The 20,533-nt window shown below is 48.8% G+C and overlaps 1 protein-coding gene across 1 annotated transcript in view; it reads right to left on the bottom strand.

The window, feature by feature from the left end:
* Window positions 1–20,533, bottom strand: part of Myt1 (myelin transcription factor 1) — a 74,288-nt gene that overhangs the window by 5,647 nt on the left and 48,108 nt on the right. The window contains exons 11-20 of the mRNA XM_090352679.1: window positions 18,410–18,624; window positions 16,381–16,505; window positions 15,608–15,877; window positions 13,061–13,215; window positions 11,749–11,811; window positions 11,569–11,637; window positions 7,789–7,851; window positions 7,298–7,381; window positions 3,126–3,347; window positions 8–99 (exon numbers count right to left, since the gene is read on the bottom strand). Coding sequence (XP_090208805.1) covers window positions 8–99; window positions 3,126–3,347; window positions 7,298–7,381; window positions 7,789–7,851; window positions 11,569–11,637; window positions 11,749–11,811; window positions 13,061–13,215; window positions 15,608–15,877; window positions 16,381–16,505; window positions 18,410–18,624 — 1,358 coding nt within the window. The remainder of the gene's footprint in view (window positions 1–7; window positions 100–3,125; window positions 3,348–7,297; window positions 7,382–7,788; window positions 7,852–11,568; window positions 11,638–11,748; window positions 11,812–13,060; window positions 13,216–15,607; window positions 15,878–16,380; window positions 16,506–18,409; window positions 18,625–20,533) is intronic.

Here is a 20,533-nt window from a genome sequence, read left to right as displayed (position 1 = left end):
TCCTTACCTTCACTGGTCTTGAACTTAGGGTTGAGAACCTCGTCCCCTGAGAGTTTTCCCTTTTTTCCAGCAAAGGTTGCTCTAGGACAGCCAGACAAACTGGAAGCAGAGGCCACACATCACTGAGCAGTCCAGGGACTGAGTCCACAAGTCAGTCCAGAGTCCCACAAGATGACAAGGCCAGGGTCACATCAGGACCAGTCCAAGGCCCATTCTCTCATCCAGATGACCCTGAGGGTCTCCTCATGGCAGAGGCACTACTCCCTGCCTGCCCTGCCTGGAGATAGCACAGATGACACAAGAAGGTACCCTCAGAGCCTGTCTTAGCTGGCCGTGAGGATCTGGAGGAGCCAGGATATTATTCTTCTCAGGAGCTGCTGCCCCCGGAGTCTGCATTGCTTGCTAGCACTTTGTAGCACTGATCTCTCACAGGGGACCTCACAGCTGACACACCCTCTCACATGAGATCCTCTGGGATGTGGTCATATAAAACTCACAGGTGATTCCTTTGCTGTAGTTAGCCAAGCAGAAAAAGGCATTAAAAGTATAAATTCTCAAGCATGGCTTTCTTTGGTTACAATGACTTAACATACAAAGGGACCTACCTGGCCCAGTCCCCTACAGCCTTCACTCTGGCCTTTCAGGCTTCTCCCCTATAATCTGGATCCTACAGCCATCTCAGTTATACAAGTGAGATCTTACCTATCTTCTACTCCCAGCCAGGTAACGAAAGCAGCCTGGTCAAGACCAGGGAGTTTGACCTAGTGGCAGAGTGCTTGCCTCGCATGCACAAAGACCTGGGTTCTAATCCTTGGTATGAAATACGGAAAATGGTGCTGTGGCACAAGTGGTAGAGTTCTAGACTTGAGAAAACCCAAGAGCAGTGCCGAGTACAAGCTCCAGGACTGGCAAAGACAAAAAACAAAACAAACAAACAAACAATAACAACAAAGCAGCCTGGTCAGATCCCCTGACTCCTCTCCTTGGATCTTCTTCTACTTCACCCAGCAGGTCAGTCCCTGTCCAGCTCCAGCCATTTAAAGCTTGTCCCCCAGACAAGCTTCTTCTCAGGATGCCTCCTTGCCTACTTCCCTGATGTTTTCCCAGAGCCATGACCACCAACCACCACACTAAGCTACTTCCTCTTTCATCTACAGTCTGTGTCCTCACAGACTGTCCAAAATGCTGTCCTCAAGGACCAGGGCTGGTCGTCCTTTTGTCCCCTGCTCTATTTCTAGCCCTCGGTTATAGATGAGGTCTCAGGAAATGGTTTTCTTGAAAGAACACATTAGTTCCTGGGTGCTGGTGGCTCCCACCTGTAATCCTAGCTACTCAGGAGGCTGAGATCTGAGAATCACAGTTCCAAGCCAGTCAAGGCACAAAAGTATGTTAAACTCTCATCTCCAATTAAACATCAAAAATGCTGGAAGTGGAGCTGTGGATCAAGTGGTAGATGCTACTCTTGAGCAAAAAAAGCTGAGACACAGTGCCCAGGCCCTGAATTCAAGCCCCAGGACCAAAGCCAATTAATTAATAAATGATAAAAGAATGCATCAAAATGAAGCCAGTGCAGAGGGAAACAGATCCATAAGATAGAGAGACTTGAGTCCTGGTGACAATGTTTATGCAGCTGGATCCAGCTGTGCCTAAAGCTAGTATATCCCCTGGACTTTTCAGTTATGTGAACTGCTTTAAAAGAAAAAAGAATGCATCAGCTAATCATCTAGGTGAAGGGAGGAGAGGGAGAGGGAAAGAAGTGTGGTGAAGTGTGAGCACTGGCTCCAGGCCCAGACACACAGTTTTGGACAAGACCTGGCACTGACTCCGTGTGCCTTGACCATCATTGCAACTGCCCAGGACAGAGACAGAAAAGCTGGAGGTTGCCAGTGAAACAAAACACATACACAAACATACACACACACAGCCCTAGGGCAGATGCCAGGTGTAGGTGAGAACCATGAGCATTGCCTAGGTCTTCTGACAGACAAGGAAAGGTTGTTTGCAAGTCAGATAGGCACCTCTACCCAAGGTTCAAAAAACAGACCCCAGTTGGGGAGGGTCAAGGCATGAGGTATGGAAGACAAACTTTTTCTGAAAAATTGGCAGCCTGTAAGAAAACCTGGACACAGGCAGGGTACAAGAGGCAACTTAAAAGGTGCTTTTAGTCAGGTGGTAGCTCATACTTGTAATACAGCTACTCAAAGGCTAAGATCTGAGGGTTGAGGTTCAAAGCCAACCTGGACAGACAAATCTATGAGATTCTTATCTCCAATTAAACTATAAAGGCCAAGAGTGGAGGTGTGGCTCGAGTGGTAGAGCACCAGCCTTAAGCAAAACAGCCATGCAAGAGTATAGTATAGTATGAGGTCTGAGCTTAAGGCCCAGAACCAACATTTAAAAAAAAAGGGTTGTTTTTGCAGGGCCTGTGAATTAATGAACCTAGACACTCAGCACACCACCATTACCACCACTTTACTATCTCTGCCTTTTGATTTGAGCCATTCCATATTATGGTCACTTTAGAAGTACCCTGAGCTCCTGTAAGAACAGGACTCACTGATAAGTATCTGTGACAAAAGACAAGTAGGCAGTGCCACCTGAGATAACAGTTAACCGAGTCATACCTCTGATCCTAGATTGCTTTAACTATGCATATCATCCTTACCCCTGCCCCTGAGGGCAATGTGTACACCAGTAAAGAGGTTGAGGATATACTGAAGTGCTATCTTCCCATAGCTGCTATGTAATATGCCTCTTTTCTCTGCCCTTCACCATGTCTCTTTGTGTGGCATATGGGGACAAGTGGCTGCATCTGAGACTTCTGGAGTTTGGGCCAAGAGTCTAGAAACACAGAGTCAAGGGTTCGTCTCTTATTTGGTCTCCATGCCCAGTGTGATTCTCCCTGAAGAGACATCAGAGTCTGGAGGGAGGCTCATGGTAGCACATCTATGATAAGATAGAGTCCCTTTGGCTCTCCCATTTACTTGCTCTCTTGGGCCTTGCTTTTTCCTTTCAGAGTTACTGGCCACACTGAACTCTAGTTTCTCCCAACCCCTCATGTTATGTCCCAGCAAGGGCACATTCCTACTTGTTGACAGAGAGAGCAGGGTGTGTGGGGCAGGTACCTCCGGTGGGTGAGAAAGCTGCCATTGGCATGGCCAGAGCCATCACAGCCTGGAGTAGGGCAAGTGGGGCCCTCATTCTTCAGCGATTTCCAGGAGAAAGACGAGCCGTTGAGTGAACCCTCTTTCTGCCTCCGGGCAGCCAGAGGGCAGCCAGATGCACTTCTGTGAGAGGCATATTTGCCGCTGATGTGGCCAAGCCCCACACAGCCTGGAACTGGGCACCTGGACACAGAAAGGCCAAAGTAACTATAAGTGCACAGGGCAGAAATTATGGAAGACCCTGCCAAGCCAGACCCAGGAGACTCAGACTCAAACAGAGAGGGCTTCTGAGAAGGTCAGGAGGTTATCAGAATCCCAGAGCCTAGGGAAAGTCTGGCCTTCCAGATAGACCCATCACCTTTCTCCATGCACAGCAGAAAGGCCCGCAGACCAGGAAAACAAGGAGGGAAACCTGAGAGAAGCAGCTCAGGACAGCAGGGTTACCATCCACAACTTCAGCGCCGACTGGTTAGGAACAGCAACATAGTGCACGGGTGGAAAAGACTTTATGGAGACATCCCAAAATCATCCTGTCTGAGGTTGGCCAGGAACAGCATTTTCCTTCCTTCCAGGTATTCAAAGGGATCCTTGAACCTTGGGGAGGGCCTGGATCACTGAGATCTGGGGGGCAGGGCCACCCAGGATAAGATGTCAGTCTGCACACTTGCAGTTCTCCCAATAAATGAAACAACTGAGGCACTACTTGCCATACATTCACTGTGTGTTGAGTACACAGCAAACACACAGGACAAAAGGCACTGCTGGTTCACTTACAGAGCAGCCTGTGAGGTAAAGAGAAGTCAGGGACAGGATGCCTCCAGGAAGACAGAGAGCCGGTAGCAGAGGCTTCTGCTGTGGGACACGGGATCTGAGTTTCCCAGGAGAAAGTCAGAAAAGTGATGGCAGAGATGGCAGCCATACACCCCTTGCCCCACATTTCTGCCCATACCTCACAGGCAGCCCTTGGAGACATTTTCCTAGCCACCTAGACTGCTTATTCCACTATTCTCACAGTCCCTTGGTAGCCTCTCCTCCCTTTCTTGCTTGTCTACCCCCCCAACCCCCAGCCTCAGAGGACATAAGTCAACAGTTCCAGGTCATCTCAACCTCCAGTCCTGAACAGGGACACTGACAAAGGCCACCATGGGGCTTTGGGAAACTCATATTCAATGCTCAGCCCTTAAAAGATGGATGACTCCTGGATGTGGGCCAAGAACATATGGGGCAAACATAGCCAATCTCAAGATGAGGGCTTGACATGGGAAAAGGTTATCGACTGATACCCCAACCTCAAAAGTTCAAATGAGGGACCGAGAGCATGGCTTGGTGGTAGAGTGCTTGCCTAGCATGCATGAAGCCCTAGGTTCGATTCCTCAGTACCACATGCACAGAAAAAGCTGGAAGTGGTGCTATGGCTCAAGTGGTAGAGTGCTAGTGTTGGGAAAGCTCAAGGACAGTGCCCAAACCCTGAGTTCAAGTTCAAATGACCAGATGAGAGGTGGCTCTTCAGTCACTCTGAGTAGCAAATTCAATTTCTTCTTACCCACTTCTTGCAAAACTCTGAACCTCCCTGCCAAGGGTCGTTGTTGGTGTTGACTGCGATTATATCCATGTATCCTGCTGTGGTTCCCTTCTCCTTACACCTGCACTGAATCCTCAGAATTACCAGATAACATCACATGTGTAGGGCATGAACTGGCAAGTGTTCCTGTTCCTCAAGAAAGCTAGCATTTTCTAGAGCACATGGTGAAGTGCAAGTGTATAGAGACATGAGATATGAGCAAGAACAGCAGGAACCAGAGGTGCATTTTACATGTCAGAATCAGGGCAGGAATGGACCTTCTCCAGGGTCAGCAGGGGCAGAGCAGTGAAAGTATCAATACCTTAGTCCCACCCTAGAACCTCTACTGATTTCAATAACCATTCATAAAGCTTTAGCCACTAGGATTCGTCACAAAAGGCTGACATAAATCACAAAGCATACAAACATGATAGGTAAGAATAGAAACTCTTCTTCAGCATCTCCTACAAGATCATAGCTCTGACCAGTTAACAGAATTCACCCCTCAGGAAGATCTGGTGCATCTATTAGGATTTCTACTTTACCTGGCAGTAAAGATGCTAGTCAATTGTAAATATGGCTGGTTTATGACAGGCAGGAGGCCCTACAGAATGGGGGTACTAGCAGTCACCTCTGCTTTTGCCATGGAGCTATTAAGAACTTTGTCCATTCTATAAACACTGGAACATTTCTAAAGTTTCCGCTTGCCCTCAGAACTCTTGCTTTAAAAAAAAAAAATCAAAGCTCAGGGCCGGGAGTTTGGCCTAGTGGTAGAGTGCTTGCCCAGCATGCACGAAGACCCAGGTTTGATTCCTCAGTACCACAGACATAGAAAATAAAACCTAGAAGTGGTGCAGTGACTCAAGTGGTAGAGCTCTAGCCTTGAGAAAGTCCAAGGACAGTGCTCAGGCCTTGAGTTCAAGCCCCACGACTGGGGCTTGAATCAAAGCTAAAGAAAAACAATTTCCCCAGTTAGTATGAAAAAATGCTGAACTTGATCTTATCATTTGCAAATGTAGCACAATTCATTTATGTAATCCTTGCCAGTAGAATTCTTACTAAGGAAGAAAATAGGTTTTTTTGTTTTTGGTTTTTTTTTTTTTTAAACAACCCAGAATATAGTATACGGCATTCATAAAACCAACAACCACATTTTTGCATCCGTAATTCAACATTAACGATAGTTTCATGGTAAAAATTATATAAGCAAGCTGTATTAGGCCAAACAACTGTTGAAGGACAACGCTTTCTGAAGACTGTGATGTTGGTTAGGCACGTCTTTGTCCAGGTAGATGCTGGGCACAGGTGGAGCAAGCCCTGAGGAAGAGTGAAATCGTATACCAAGTTGTTCCTCTGCAAGGTGAATTTTTTGCTGATGTGGGCCCCGCAAATGACATAGTGAGAGAAGGCCTATTCCCTGCGAAGCCAGTAGGTCAAGCCCTAAACAAGCCAGCTCAAGGTAAAGGACAACCATGTCCATATACCTACCAGAGAACCCACTACTCACTTTGCTGGGAATCAGCTCTGAAAGTGCCATGTCCTGGGAAAATTAGCCAGTTGAGCCTATGACCCCCTCAACCCCCTTATTTGAGCCTGGACCCCCCCCCAAACACTTTCAAATGGGTGCTGAAGGGAACTGGTTCCCTATAGGGAGGAGAACCTTGCCATGACATAAGTCCCTACCAAGTGGGTTACATACAGAGTCATGGCTCACCCTCAAAGACATATCATCCTCTACTCTGCCTCATGAAATGCAAAGTTTCAGGCTGTATTTTTTTTTTTGCCTTAGGGACTTGGGTCGTGCAAAGCCAAGGATGTCTTCTTGTCTTCCCTATAGCAGGATCCAGTTAGACGCATCTATTTTTTCCATCTGACCTTTCCTACCACACAGTAGTGCAAACAAGCCCTACCAGTGTCCTAGAACCATCCTAAGGCATAGAGGAGCTGGTCTCCCTTCAGCCTCATCAAACACCTCTGACCTGAGCCCAAAAGGACCAGCCCACATGATATGATTGCATCACCAAGATACCCATGTACCAGGTTCAAGCACATCAGTAAAACCGATGTTTTGGTGACCAGTTAGAAGAGAAAGTATGCCTACAAGAAAGGGGTTCTTCTGTTTTGTTTTTTGTTTTGTCATTTGTGGGGCTTGCATTCACTGCCTGGGCACTGCCCTTGAGCCTCTTTGTGCGCAAGGCTAGCGCTCTAAGACTTGAGCGACAGCACCACCTTCAGTTTCTGGCAGTTAATTGGAGATAAGAGTCTCTCAGAGACTTTTCTGCCTGGGCTAGTTTGGAACCCCGATCCTCAGATACCAGTTTCCTGAGTAGTTGGGCATGAGCCACTGGCACCCAGGAGAAGGAAGCTTTTTGTTGTTGTTGTTCTTAAAGGTTTTTGTTTTGGTTGTTATGGATCTCACTATTCGTCCACACCAGCATCAAACTCCTTGATTCTCCTGCCTCTATCTCCCAAGTGCTGGACGCTTTGGACTGCTATACAAGAGGCAGGATTCTGTTTTATTTCTTTAAATATAAAGCACAGGAAAATCTAAGTTTTGGAAAGCCCGACATACTTCATCAGCTCTGGGTCCTCCTTGTCATCCTTGGAGGGTGTGACCTTGAGTCCACTCTTCTTGGCACGCGGGCAGCCTGACAAGCTGGTTTGGGGAGAGGAAAATATGCCACCTCAATACCAGAACAGCAGCTCCCTCACCCCTAGGCCACCTTCTCCTCCCTCAAGTTCTGTGACCACTGGCAGAGATAGAAGAGAGTGATGACAAAGGAGTCAGTCCATTGGTGGGTCAGCTCTATGATCAAGTGGAGCACAGTCAGCAGATACATAGCCTTCATGCAGGACAACGGATGGGAGATGGGAAGCATCTCTGTGAGCTTCTAACCTGATTCATATAGTCCTGCAAAGGGCTACATGACAGGTTCTGGAGGCACCAACAATTCAAAAAAGTTGAAAACTGGTTCTAGTTGTTAGCAATATTAATAACTTATCTAGAACTTTGGAACTGTGTCTAAGACAGAACCACACACCTTAGAGACAAGCCACACTCACCTCCGATGTGAAGCATAGTTCCCTGTTATGTGGCCGGAGCCATCACAGCCAGGTGTAGGGCACCTGTAGAGGAAAGTGGAATGAGACCAGAGCCCACAGAGATACTTGACTCTCTGGACTCAGCTCTCAAGAGAGCTCACTACCATTCCCAGCCAGGGTCCCCTAAATAGCCATTCACTAGAAGTGCCTCTTTGCAGGGAAACATTGCTAGTACTGACAGCAACAGGTAATCTGACAGGGTTTTCCCAGGGTCTCAGTACTATCCCGTCACCCCAAGGAGGTGGGGGCTGAGAATAAAGTACCCTGTGGGGTTCAACTTTACACTGGTCGTAGGTCAGGATGTTGGTACCAGCCCTCCGGGTCCATTGCATCCAGAGAAGACCAGAGGCCCCTAATTTAGCCTTCTGTTTATTTCCAACCTAGTCTAGAAGCATCCAGAACATATTTGAGCCTTAGCTCTGAACATGTGGATTTAGGAAGGATGTTTCTGAGTGTCTTCTAGGCAACCTCTGCAAAACTAAATAGCTGGGTAGTGAAGATAAGGAGGGGGAGACATAAACACAAACTTAAACCCTGAAGTATTTAATGAAGGTATCACATAAGGTGGTAGAGATTACACTCTAATATTAGAAGCATGGATTTTTCCCAAAAGGAAAATGTGTGAGGCACAGCAAGTATTCGGGTGGGGAGAAGATGCCAGCACCTCAGGTAAACCAGTCTCCCCATGGACCTATTGCTCTGCATCTGACCCTTATGAGGGTGCCAGCCTGCAGGAGCCAGGAGAGCATTTGGTGCTGACATCAAATAATTGCTTATTCTGAGAACTGCTCAATATTACGCAGGCCTCAGAAGGACCTCCAACTTTCTGTGCAATGACAATGGTCCTTTCTCTCCAGTCTTCCATTGATAGAAGTAGAATGTTGTCTTTGGGGTGCATCCTATTACCAAAGAACTTTTACGGCACCACAGAAGTAGGCTCACTTCCTTGTAGTCTTCTCTCAGGGCATCTTCCTGGGGCATCTCAGCTCTCACATCCCTGACCTGTGTCACACACACTGGGCACTCCACTGGCCATGCTAGGGGCATGAATGCTACATCTGGTGCCAGGCTATCCCTACTCTCCAGAAGCTCAAGGAACTAAAAGTGGTCACTGCTTTTCATTCAGACTTTGTCCCAGCATCAGGGGAGCACCCAGCAGAGCACAGGTTCAATGCTGAAGGTCCACTCAGTGACCATGACCATAGATCCACAGCAACCTTGGCCTCAGATACAGACAGCACAGCTCCATGCTCTAAGAGTGGTGCCAGGGATAAGGTACAGAGACACAGGGTAGCAATGGTGTCTTGTCTGTAGTACCTACAGTGCCGACAGGTATCTCATGGTAGCATCCTGTCTGCTGAGAGTTGATTTCACACAAGATCCATAAGGAAAGAACAGTATCCACATGGTCAGAGGAACGCAGTCCTCAGCGTAGTCCCTACAGTCCATAACCACGTGCTCAGCCAGAGGAACCAGAGCTCCCTCCATCCCCCCCACTACCTGCCTTGTCTAAACAGAATAGAGAATCCATCTGGAGGGTTACCCCTCCCTTACTGGCATTCTGAATCTTCCTAGGATATTGTTTCTATACTGTGAGGCCATCACCTACCCTGTGCAGAGCCTTCTATATCCTAGCAGTTACACAGTTGCACTCAAATGCCCTACATGAATGGGAAGCTGAGTATCCTAAGGTAGCCTATGGCCACACATGTACAGGAAAGCAAATGCCCCTTGCATTTGCTTATAGTGCAGAAAAAATATCCTAAAGTAGGGGCCGGGAGTTTGGCCTAGTGGTTAAAGTGCTTGCCTAGCATGCACAAAGGCCCGGGTTCAATTCCTTGGTACCACATACATAGAAAAGAGCCGGAAGTGGTGCTGAGGCTCAAGTGGTAGAGCTCTACCTTGAGAAAGTCCAAGGACAGTTCTCAAGCCCTGAGCTCAAGCCCAGGACTGGCATAAAAAAAAAAATATCCTAAAGTCTCAGCATCTGACGTGGATAGAGAGGTCACCAAAGGGACCTTGTCTACCCAGCTAGGCCAGCATGACACCACTCAGACAGAATAGGGAGCCAGAGGACCATTGGTATCCCAGGGAACTCCGAGAAGCCGGCTAGCCACACCAAGCCACGCTGCGGTACTAAGTTTGTGATAAAATAGGATCCTCAGAAAGAGCTTTAAAACAGAGAAGAGCTTCAAATATTTCAGCCATCCACCCATTCATTTCATGGAAAGGAAACTCGTAATTGCTATTTCTCCATAAGTGTTGGGTTAAAGTTCTTCACAGGCTCTTAGTCTTACAGGGCATTAACTCCTCAGCAGCCATGTCTCCTGACAGAATCAGGCCAACTTTCCTCTGTCAACTGTACTGGTAGATTTTAAGGACCATACCACTAGCTCTAACATTATTAGGAAGCCATGAAAACTAGTCAGAGTTAGAAAAGAAAGCAGAATTGGAAAGAAAAGAAAAAAGGAATACAAGGAAAATGGCAAGAAAAGAAGCAGGGAGTGGACTACAGGACTGGGTATTCCAAACTTGGTCTGGAAGACCAGACACAGTGCAACACTGAGGAAATAAGTTTGGTGTGAACCTGCCAAGGTGTGAACCTTTCATTCACTCCCAGAAAGAAAACAGATAGTTAGAACTAGGCAGAGATGAGACTACACAAGTGCTAGAAATCCACGAATTTGTCCCCAAGAGTCCTTGAGTATTTCAATTCCTCATCCCAGAGAGACCAGTACCCAGTTTCTGTCTGGCCCCAAAACAAAGCCAGGGAGCTTTGGCCTGGATTCAGACCATAAAATCTCATAGGAGGGAGGGCTAGCCCTGATGGGAAAACTGAGGACAAAGAGAAGTACTTCTCTCCTCCAAGTTCTCTGTTTAGCTCCAGGGTGAAGATCAGATCCCCACAGCTCTGGGTCACAGAAGCTATAATGTCATAGCTCAATGGGAGGCATGAGAACCAAAGGCAGTGTAACCACTGCCCCAAGAGCACAGATGCCTGGAAACCTCTGGGTGCTTACACTCCATTTGTGCAGGACTGCCAGGCAGGTCCAAGGGCGCCCACAGGGCCTGCCTGTCCACAGAAGCCAAAAGGGGGCCAGCAAAGAGAAGGCAAGAACATAGGGATCAGACAATTAGGAAAGCACCAGGGAGACAGAGCAGCTAGGGTGAAGCAGGAGGGGGAAGAGGAGAAGGAGAGGGAAGATGGGATGAGGGGTAGGAGGAGGAAGAGGAGGGAAGAAGAGGGAGAGGTGGAATGAAGGAGGAGGAGGAGGCAGCGGAGGAGGAGGAGGAGGAGGAGGAGGAGGAGGAGGAGGAGGAGGAGGAGGAGGAGGAGAAACTTTCAATCTTGAGTACTAGTTCATTTAGAAAGAGCACAACAACCTGCAGCCATCAAGCCTCAGCCAGTGCCAGGTTTTTCCAATTCTCCATGGCAATGCAAACATGCTAGGGGCCTGAGGAGAAGCCTGGGAGGGGGCATAGGCATTGCAGGAGCCTAAAGCAGCCCCACCACCACCAAGGGGAGAGGGGTCATGTTCAGAGCAAGGGTCATAGGCACTGTGGGCAGTGGCAGTCCAGCCAAGCAGAGTCAGCCTTTCCTCAGCCCTGCCCCTCTGTTCCATTTCAGGAGAGCAAGGCTAGCCTGGGGTGGTGCCTCGGAGGAGACTGGGAACCTTATGAAGGAGAGAGCAAAGCAAGGATGTTGGCCAAGAGACAGGAGGTCAGGGAGCGCAAACATACTTGAGGTCAGCAGAGTGGGCAGCCATGAGGTTTCTGAGGCTCTTGTCAGCAAGAGGGCAACCAGAGAGGCTGAAAGAGAAGAGATGGGATATGGGGTAAGCCACAGAGGGGGAGCAGAAGAAGACAGGAAGAATACCCCCACCAAGCACTGAGGCCAGGCCAGAGGAGCAGGGCACAAACCTGCGGTGGGAGGCATAGTTCCCGGTGATGTGGCCACTGCCGTCACAGCCGGGGGTGGGACAGCTGAACAAAGGAGAAAGATGGTGAGAACAGAGAGCAGTGCACACCCGCAGGCCTGCCCCCAGGATGAGCCCACTGCAGGCATGTGGCTGAACTAGTCCAGGCCCCACCACTCTTGAATGAAGCACAGCCCTCATCTCTCAGTCTGGCATGTTCACACACAATTTAACTCAAGAAGGAAAAGTAGGTCTTGAAGTTAGGATGCCTCTGAAGCATGTGCTATGGTTACACATGTGTGCTGTGTACACATGTATGTACCCATGATCATGTAACTGGGTACTCCTTCCTTCTCCAGACAATGAGGCAGCATGACCTTATTTGAGGACAAGCGCCTGGAACCAGCCACCTTTGGGGCAAGGCAGGAAAAAACCAGAGGAATAGCCAGGCGTGGTGTCTCACGCCTGTCATCCTAGCTACTCAGGAGGCTGAGATCTGAGAATCGAGGTTCAAAACCAGCCCGGGTACTAAAGTCTGTGAGACTCTTATCTCCAATTAATCACTAGAAAAGGGGAAATGGGGCTGTGGTTCCAGGGTTAGGGCAGTAGGCTTGAGCTAAAGAGCTCAGGGACAGCGCCCAGGCCCAGAGTTCAAGCCCCATGACCAACCAAAGGAAAACACAAAAAACAAAAACTAGAGGAGGCTGGGAGTTTGGCCTAGTGGTTAAAGTGCTTGCCTAGCATGCATGAAGACCCGGGTTCGATTCCTCGGTACCACATACATAGAAAAAAGCCAGAAGTGGTGCTGAGGCTCAAGTGGCAGAGCTCTAGCCTTCAGAAAGTCCAAGGACAGTGCTCAGGCCCTGAGCTCAAGCCCAGGACTGGCAAAAAACAAAAAAACAAAAAAACTAGAGGAATGCGAGGCACTGCCCCCCCTCTATTTGAACATAGATGTGGGCTGGATCACCACTGGCAAAGGAGCCAAATATGAAGAGCCCCTCACAGTCCTCTAGGGAAAGGGTTTTGAGCCTTCTTGTGTCCGCCCTGTAAGCATCAGCTCAAGAGAAGGGGTGGGTCCAGAAGCTACCACAGCTGAGGATTGGTCTTGAGGGCTTGTAAGGGCTACGTGTGGAAGTCTCTGCTCATGACTCCCCATCCCTCCCTTTACCCTGCCCTGTTCTGTATGAGCTGCCTAGTTCAAGGCAATCAGCGCAGTCAGGAACAGTCCTGAACTGAGACAACCTAGTGGCCATGGACTGCGACCAGGCCTGCTCCCCTCGGAGTCTTAAGAGGCCTGCAGCTAAGGTAGAACTTACGTGAGCAGCTCCTTCTTTATGTCCTTGGAGAGAAACTTCAGCTTAAAGTTGGTCAGGGTCACTTCCCCTGGGTACTTCCGCTCCTCAAAGTTCTCTTCTGACACTTCCTGGTCATCTGCTTCAGAAGAAGCAAAAGAATGTGCTGCTGGCTCTGACTGCAAAAAACCAGCAAGGAAACATTTTAACATCTGTCAGGACAGATAAACAACATTGTGGGCAAGGAAGAAGGACCCCTTGAGGGCAGTGTCCTAGAGGCATTTCTTATAGTCTCCTATCTCATAGAGAAAAGAATGCCAAGCTATACACACATACACACACACGCACATGCACACGCGCACACACACACACACCACACACACACACACAGAGACAACACACATACACATACTCTATGGACTCGGACACTCCTACACAACATCTTCTAAGCCACTTTAGGGACAGGAGCTTTCCTGACACCTTTCCTGGCCTTGGTCCACTTTCACCAAATCACTCACAGAATGAAGATCTGAGTATAGGGTCCTTTGGGACTGGGATGGGTGAAGCTAAGCTGATGAGAAGCTAAGCTTGTGAAGAACTCGGTGACCTTGAAAGATACTCCCCTTCTTCCTGGGCCCCTCTAACGACACCTTGACCACAGAAGGCACTTCACAAATGCCACTATAAGCACTAGTTCTGGGGAACATTTGGCACTGAGGCACAGGAACAAGGGACAGTTCTTTGCCTAGAGATTCAAGCACCTCACAGAATCAGAACACTAACATCCCACAGGACATCTTCATCAGAGGTCACATTCTGGGCTGGCACCCACTTACTGTGAGTCCTGGCAAATTCTTCAGGCTCTGTCTCACAAATGAGGGGGGCCTGTGAGACACCAGCCAACAGGCCAGCTCTGGGGAGTCAGGGCCATTATGAGTCTTGTCTCTGAACAAGGCTCTGGGAAAATGATTTGTTTTTCCCAAGCGGTTAAGTAATGCTCTTCAGAGAACACTCTTAGCTAAGTCTCCAGGGTAAATGATTCTCTAGAAAACAGGAGAGGGGCTCTAGAGGTCCTTGGAATTGAGGGGCTTAGAATACCTAGGGACAGGAGATGCTGCCTACAGTAGAGGAACCTTGAGTAGTGCTAGTTGGAATGTTTGAAACAGAAATCCAAGGCAGCAGAAGGGGGACAGGAAAGGGTGTGACCCAGGAGGCATTTCTGGAGCTGCACTGTGCCTAGGAGAGGAATGGGGAAAGGGAAGGTTTACGGATAAGTCAAGGCTACTGACTATAGACTGTTAGACACTGTCAGCAGGTAGAACCTGGGGTAGGCTTTGGTTGTAAGATCACAGGGCTTCTCAGAGAGATTGCCTTGAAGATGGCAGCGAATTCTTCGAAGGGGCCACAATGCACTGAGGCAGGGGTCTAAAGAGTATGGGGAGATCAGAATTGAGCCAGGGCCAAGGAAAGGGCAAGGAAGGGGACTTGAGTATCTACCCACCCAAGGAGACCAAGGAAGCACCCAGATGAGAAGTCATGACAACTAGGCTGGAAGAGAACATGAATATTAGAAGCTTCTAGGCCCAAGGATATGAAAAGACGATGTGAAAGACACTACACAAAGAATACTCCTACCTCTAATAGGGCCCCAACTTACCAGACCCAGACAGACATAGCTCCTGGTGTGTTTCCCTCCTTTGAAGGATGAGACCAGGGCCCCTCTTCTGAGACCTAACACCCAAGGGTACTAGAAGTTTAGACCAGTGGCTAAGCCACATGACCTAAACTGGAGACCCAGTCTTCCCCTCCAAATATAGGGTGATCCTGAGGCCCACCTAGGGACTGTGTGAGGCTCTGACGAGGGCCCTGGCCCAGGAGGAGCTAGACTACTTCTCCCTCCTTGGGTGTCAGAAATTCCCTCCATAGGAGCCTGGGGAGGGAGAAGAGCTTGGAGCCCTCAGGCTTCACACAGGCTGCCTTGTCTTTGGTACTTGAAATGAACTTGCTGGGGGAAGCCCATGTCTGAGGTTCTTCGTGTTCTAGGTTAGGAGGTTAGAACAATTAGAAAAGGAATGCTCCACAACCCTGACCTAAATACCTAGGCTATCTCTTCTTTCCTTGATGGCCCAAGAGTTTCCTCATTGCCTTTGTCAAATGGCTAAACTTGTCTGGGTACCATATATGCTCCATAGATTGATGTGTGGCTTCTAAAACCAAGGAAACTTGGGACCTTTCTCAAATCATCCCCATCATATGAAATAAACCTCTCTTCCCCTATATCCTCAGAGAACTCACACTGTGCTGGTGACCCTGTTCTCCAGGGTAGAACAAACACCTCTCTTGATATAACAAGGACAAGCATGATCTCATAGGTAAAACCTCTCCCAGCCTTGGGTCAGGCCTTGGGTCTCAGCTTCTCTGACAGTAAAGTTTCAATATGAAAAGTGATGGGCTCCAAAACAGCTGCCTGAAATCTCCTAGGAAAAACTCCCTAAAGATGCAAGCACAGTTCACAGCAGCCCTGCAAGCAGTCACCACCCTGCTCTGTTGGCCCCCAGCCCCAGCACCCACCTCCTCAACCTCCTCTTCTCGCAGACGGCTGGGCTTGGTGTAGTCTAGAGGCCGATCCCACTCATCTGGGCGGGAGGCCTGGCTGGACTGGGGTGAGGTCATGGAGCTGCTGGGGGCACTGGTGCTACTCTGGCGCTGGGAAGCATCAGGAGACTTGAGGCCAGGGCTGCTGCTACCGCTGCTGCTGCTAGGGAAAGCATTTTCCCGTTTTCGGTGTTTGTGCATACTCAAGTCCAGAGTTCCATTTTCATCTACCTCAATATCCACAGACTACAATTGCAAAGGTGAAGAAAGATATGTTAGAGAGCCCAGCCCTGCCCCTCTGTGCCTTCTGGTACATCTGTACAGAAAGACCCAAACATTGATTCTCACGGAAAGAACCACAGCAACCAGAATGGACAGCGTGAACAGGAAAGAAACAACGTCATTTCTCGACCTCCTGTGATAGAGCCCTGTGGTCTCTCTCATCTCCAGACAGCACACAGCCAGTCCCATGAGACATGTTGATAGGTTGGGTGAGACTAGGTTCTTCTGTTGAAAAGCATGGCACGCACATGACTCTTGGTGGCACAGTACACAAGACTCTCTCAGGGAGACCCATTCATCGTCTCTGGCCATGTGGATTATGACCAGGACGGGGAAAAGTTAAGGACGGGAAGTATCAACTAGACACCACAGGTTTCTGGAAGCATCTCACCTAGGAAGCCAGTGGGCTTACCTGAACACTCTGCCCACGCACCCCTCTTCCAAAGGCACCCTGGGGACATGCCTACCTTGCTGGGGAAGTCCTGTGGCTTTGTGCTGAGATTCTCTGGCATCTCCCAGCATCGGGTGGAGAGGTTCAAGATGGCAGTGGCAGCCATGTGGGCGGCCTCAGCATCATGTGAGTAGTCGAAGCCTGCAGAAGAGGGTGAAGTGCTCCTCACATAACCACTGGGGGGACTGCTCCCCGGGGAGGAGGCCTTTGGGGAAGATTTGGCTGCAAAAAGGGAACAAAGCTGCGCTGACACAAACTTGACAGAGACAGCAGGCGCATGGTGAAAGGGTTGGGTGCCGAGGAGCAGCTACAGTGATGGGGGATTGTGGCCAGCCATCTTCCCTTCCTGGTCATCCCATACCTCTCTCACCACCCTCTTTGCCGGTATAAAGGAGACATCACATTTCTGACCTAACCAAAGTTTGGAAAGGAGCAAAACACTACAAAGACACACCAGTAGCACTGATATTTCAAACAAAAATAACTTGTCTATCAGCAAATGCCTAAAGAAATTAAAGAATTCTTTGTTAATTTTTTTTGTTGGTTGTAGGACTTAAACTCCGGGCCTGGGTGCCATCCCTGAGCTCTTCAGCTCAAGACAATCACCTTATTCCTTGAGCCACAGCACCACTTCCAGTTTTCTGGTGGTTAACTGGAGATAAGAGTCTCATGGACTTTTGTGCCTGGGCTGCCTCTGAAACGTGGTCCTCAGATCTCAGCCTCTTGAGTAGCTAGGATGACAGGAGTGAGCTGCCACACCCAGCTTGAAGAATTCTTAATAGTGTTGAAATGTCATGCACATAGAAACTTTTGTCGCATCCTCTCAATAGATATTACCACATCTAATACACAGCTAGCTCTGTGTTCCCAGTAATAGTCACTGCTGTCTTAATAAGCAGCAGTAGTATTCTATAATGAAGGCATAAAATGTTATCCTTCCCAGCAACTATGCTATCCTCTTAAAATCACTCACCTAATAGCCTGCATCTCTAGGAAACCAGAAAAATCCAAGTACATGAAAAGCTTATTGTGGGTCCCCTCACAATAGTACCGTCACACATCTCCATGTGGGCACCCAGGCCTCAGCCTCGCGAGCAGCACCTACTAAAATCAGGAAGAGAGCCTCCAGTCCAGTTCCTTGGCAACCAACCCAAGGAACTTTAGTAACTCTGAAAAGTCATTCCTGCCACCTGGGGTAAATGCCTGGCCCAGTCCCACATATGTACTAGGTGTTTTTCTATCTTACATGTATTTCCAAGGCTCATGGGCTGGCTTCCAAAATGTGTATGGTAAATGGTAAGAAAAGGCAAGGATGCTGAGCACCAGTGGCTCATGCTTGTAATCCTAGTGCCTTGAAGGCTGAGGTCGAAGGATCCTGGTTTGAAACAAGCCCAAATAGGAAAGTCCACAAAATTTTAACCACCAAAAAGCTAGACGTGGAGCTGTGACTAAGGTAGTAAAGCACTAGCTTTGAGCAAAAAAAGTTCAGGGACAGTGCTCAGGCCCTGAGTTCAAGCCCAGAACCAACACACACACACCACACACACACACACACACACATGCACGCCTGCGCGCCACAAAATGGCAGGGAAGATTGCCCTAGATTTGCAGGAATTTTTTTTTTGGGTCATACAATCATCCAGGAAATGTGTTGCCAATGTCAGAAATAACATTGCTTCCAGCCAGCGTCCTACCCTACTTAGTCCTTCAGCAACAACGTTAAGGAACCACGACTGAGTGAACCATGTCACGTCCATAACAGCTCTGGGGCTTGCTTCACAAATTATTAGGATGAGGGCTCAAAGTGAATGTAGATGAGAAGTAAGCCTTGATTTTTGCTTCACAAATCATTGAAAACCACATAAAGACAAAGTGAATATGAGTGAGATGTGTGCCCAGAGAGGCCATAGCAGTGTCCACTGGGGCAGCTGAGGCTAAGCTGAAACCTCAGGTCTGCCACCCAACCCCTCCTCTCTTCTCAGGGTGTTCCCTTGCTATCAGAAGCAGCATGGGAGGACAGACAAGAACATTCTCCCCCAACTTACACTGGAAGGCTTTGGGTGAGGTTTCGCTGGTCTGAATCTTTGGGGCAAGCATACGTTTGCCAAAAACCTGAGCGTCAAAACTTGCGTAGTCGAAGGTAACCTTGGAGAACTTCTCCAGCTCCTTGGCCAGGTTGGCCCTGGGAGTGCTGGGAGCCACACTGGGACGGTAGCTCCCATAAGGAGGAACCTCAAGCTGCTTCACGAAGCACATGGGCCTGAAGTGTGAGACACAAATGCATAGCCTGTGAGGATGAGACCTAGGGACCCCATGTTAACCTGTCCCTGATCCCATTCAATGTCCTAGGCAAGCGTGGAGTCCCACCTCCCACATCCTGCCCTCTCCCAGCATGAAGAGCTCCTGAGACAGGCCTGCAAACAGTAAGAGGAAGAACTGTCTATAAGGAGGAGACAGCAGCAACCTTGAAGAACCCAAAGAGTATCCTCATTGCTGGCATTGCCAGAGGAAAAGGCTCGAGACTTCTGCCAGATCTTAGGAGAGCAAGTGTCCAACAGCTCAGCTTCAGTCAACGAGGTCTTGGAAGAAAGCACAACAGAAACATAGCCCAGCACAACAGTGGACCTCTAAAAGGCAGAATTCTCAGGGAGAAATAACCTAGCACTTCAGCAGGAGGGGGAATTAGGGCATGGTGGGTTAAGAGCAGAGGTATGTATTTCCTTCAGCCAATGACTCAGTTCTGAAAGTGAAATTGAGATGGCCCCTTAAGGAGCTGCTGGAATGGTTAGCAACAACACAAAAGGGCCACTGTGATTATTCAGCTCATTCTTACTAGAGCTTTTGGAATGGTTCAGAGAGAGCTATTGGAAAACAATGCAACTAACACAGGAGGTAGAAAGGAAGATGATCTGTTGGGGCTGAGACCACTAGTGGCATAGAAGTGCTTTGGAACCAGCTGGCTCAGAGAAGATTGAAAAGAGGAGGGGGCCCAGGGGGCTCTCTAGCTCTCCTTCTTTCTATCTGGACAAAGCAATAACCACGGGAGTGATTATGAAAACCTCTGAACGGGTGTAGAACTTGAGTATGGTCTGAAGTGCCCAGGAGTGCCAGATACCAGCATGGGTAGGATGTGCCCATGGTCCAAGAAGGTCAAGAGTCCATACTAGACACTGGCCCAGCAGCATCCAGAGAGGCTATAAGAGTAAAAATCAACTAGCCACCATCACGGAGACATACGTTTTGGTCTTTTTTTTTTTTTTTTGCCAGTCCTGGGCTTGAGCTCAGGGCCTGAGCACTGTCCTTGGACTTTCTCAAGGCTAGAGCTCTACCACTTGAGCCTCAGCACCACTTCCAGCTTTTTTCTATGTATGTGGTACCAAGGAATCGAACCCGGGTCTTCATGCATGCTAGGCAAGCACTTTAACCACTAGGCCAAACTCCTGGCCCCAGGTTTTGGTCTTAATAGTGTCTCTTGGCCAGGTTTGAGCCAGTATCTTCCCACTTCATATTGGAGACTCCAGCAAAGCTTTTCAGTGCTTATCCTTACAACTTAGAATAAGACTCTAGAAACATAGGCCAGCTTCATGAAAGGGCTGTTATATCTCGCTGCCATGACTAGCCCTAGGCAAGTGCCCATCACAGGGTAGGAAGGCAGAATATGACTGAAGTCTCATGAGAAATGTGTTTGCTGCCTGCTTTTCCAGAGTCCCAAGAAGTGGGGTCTCAGAGCCTGTCCTCTCACTGACATCACACAGACTCACAACCAGGCCTCTTTTAACATTTCTAGCGGTGTCTTAAACTAAAACATGGAAGAGATCAAATAACAACTGACAGGAAGCTAGAAGTAAGAGCAAATGAGAGAGTCCAAAACCAGCTGGGTGCGGTGGCTCTCACCTGTAATCCTAGCTACTCAGGAGGCTGAGGTCTGAGGGTCACGGTTCAAAGCCAGCCTGGGCACTAAAGTATGTGAGAGTCTTACCTCTAATTAATCTCTAGAAAAGGGGAAGTGGGGCTGTGGCTCAAAGGTAGGTTGGTAGCCTTGAGCTGAAGAGCTCAGGGACAGCACCCAGGCCCAGATTTGAAGCCCCATGACCCACAGAGAGAGAGAGAGGGAGGGAGGGAGGGAGGGAGGGAGGGAGGGAGAGAGGGAGGGAGGGAGGGAGAGAGAG

This window comes from Megascapheus bottae, chromosome 18 (assembly GCF_031878675.1).
Source record: "Megascapheus bottae isolate mThoBot1 chromosome 18, mThoBot2.hap1, whole genome shotgun sequence".
NCBI classification, from domain to species: domain Eukaryota; kingdom Metazoa; phylum Chordata; class Mammalia; order Rodentia; family Geomyidae; genus Megascapheus; species Megascapheus bottae.
Note: the sequence above shows the minus strand (reverse complement) of the source record. Positions and strands in the feature narration are given on the sequence as shown.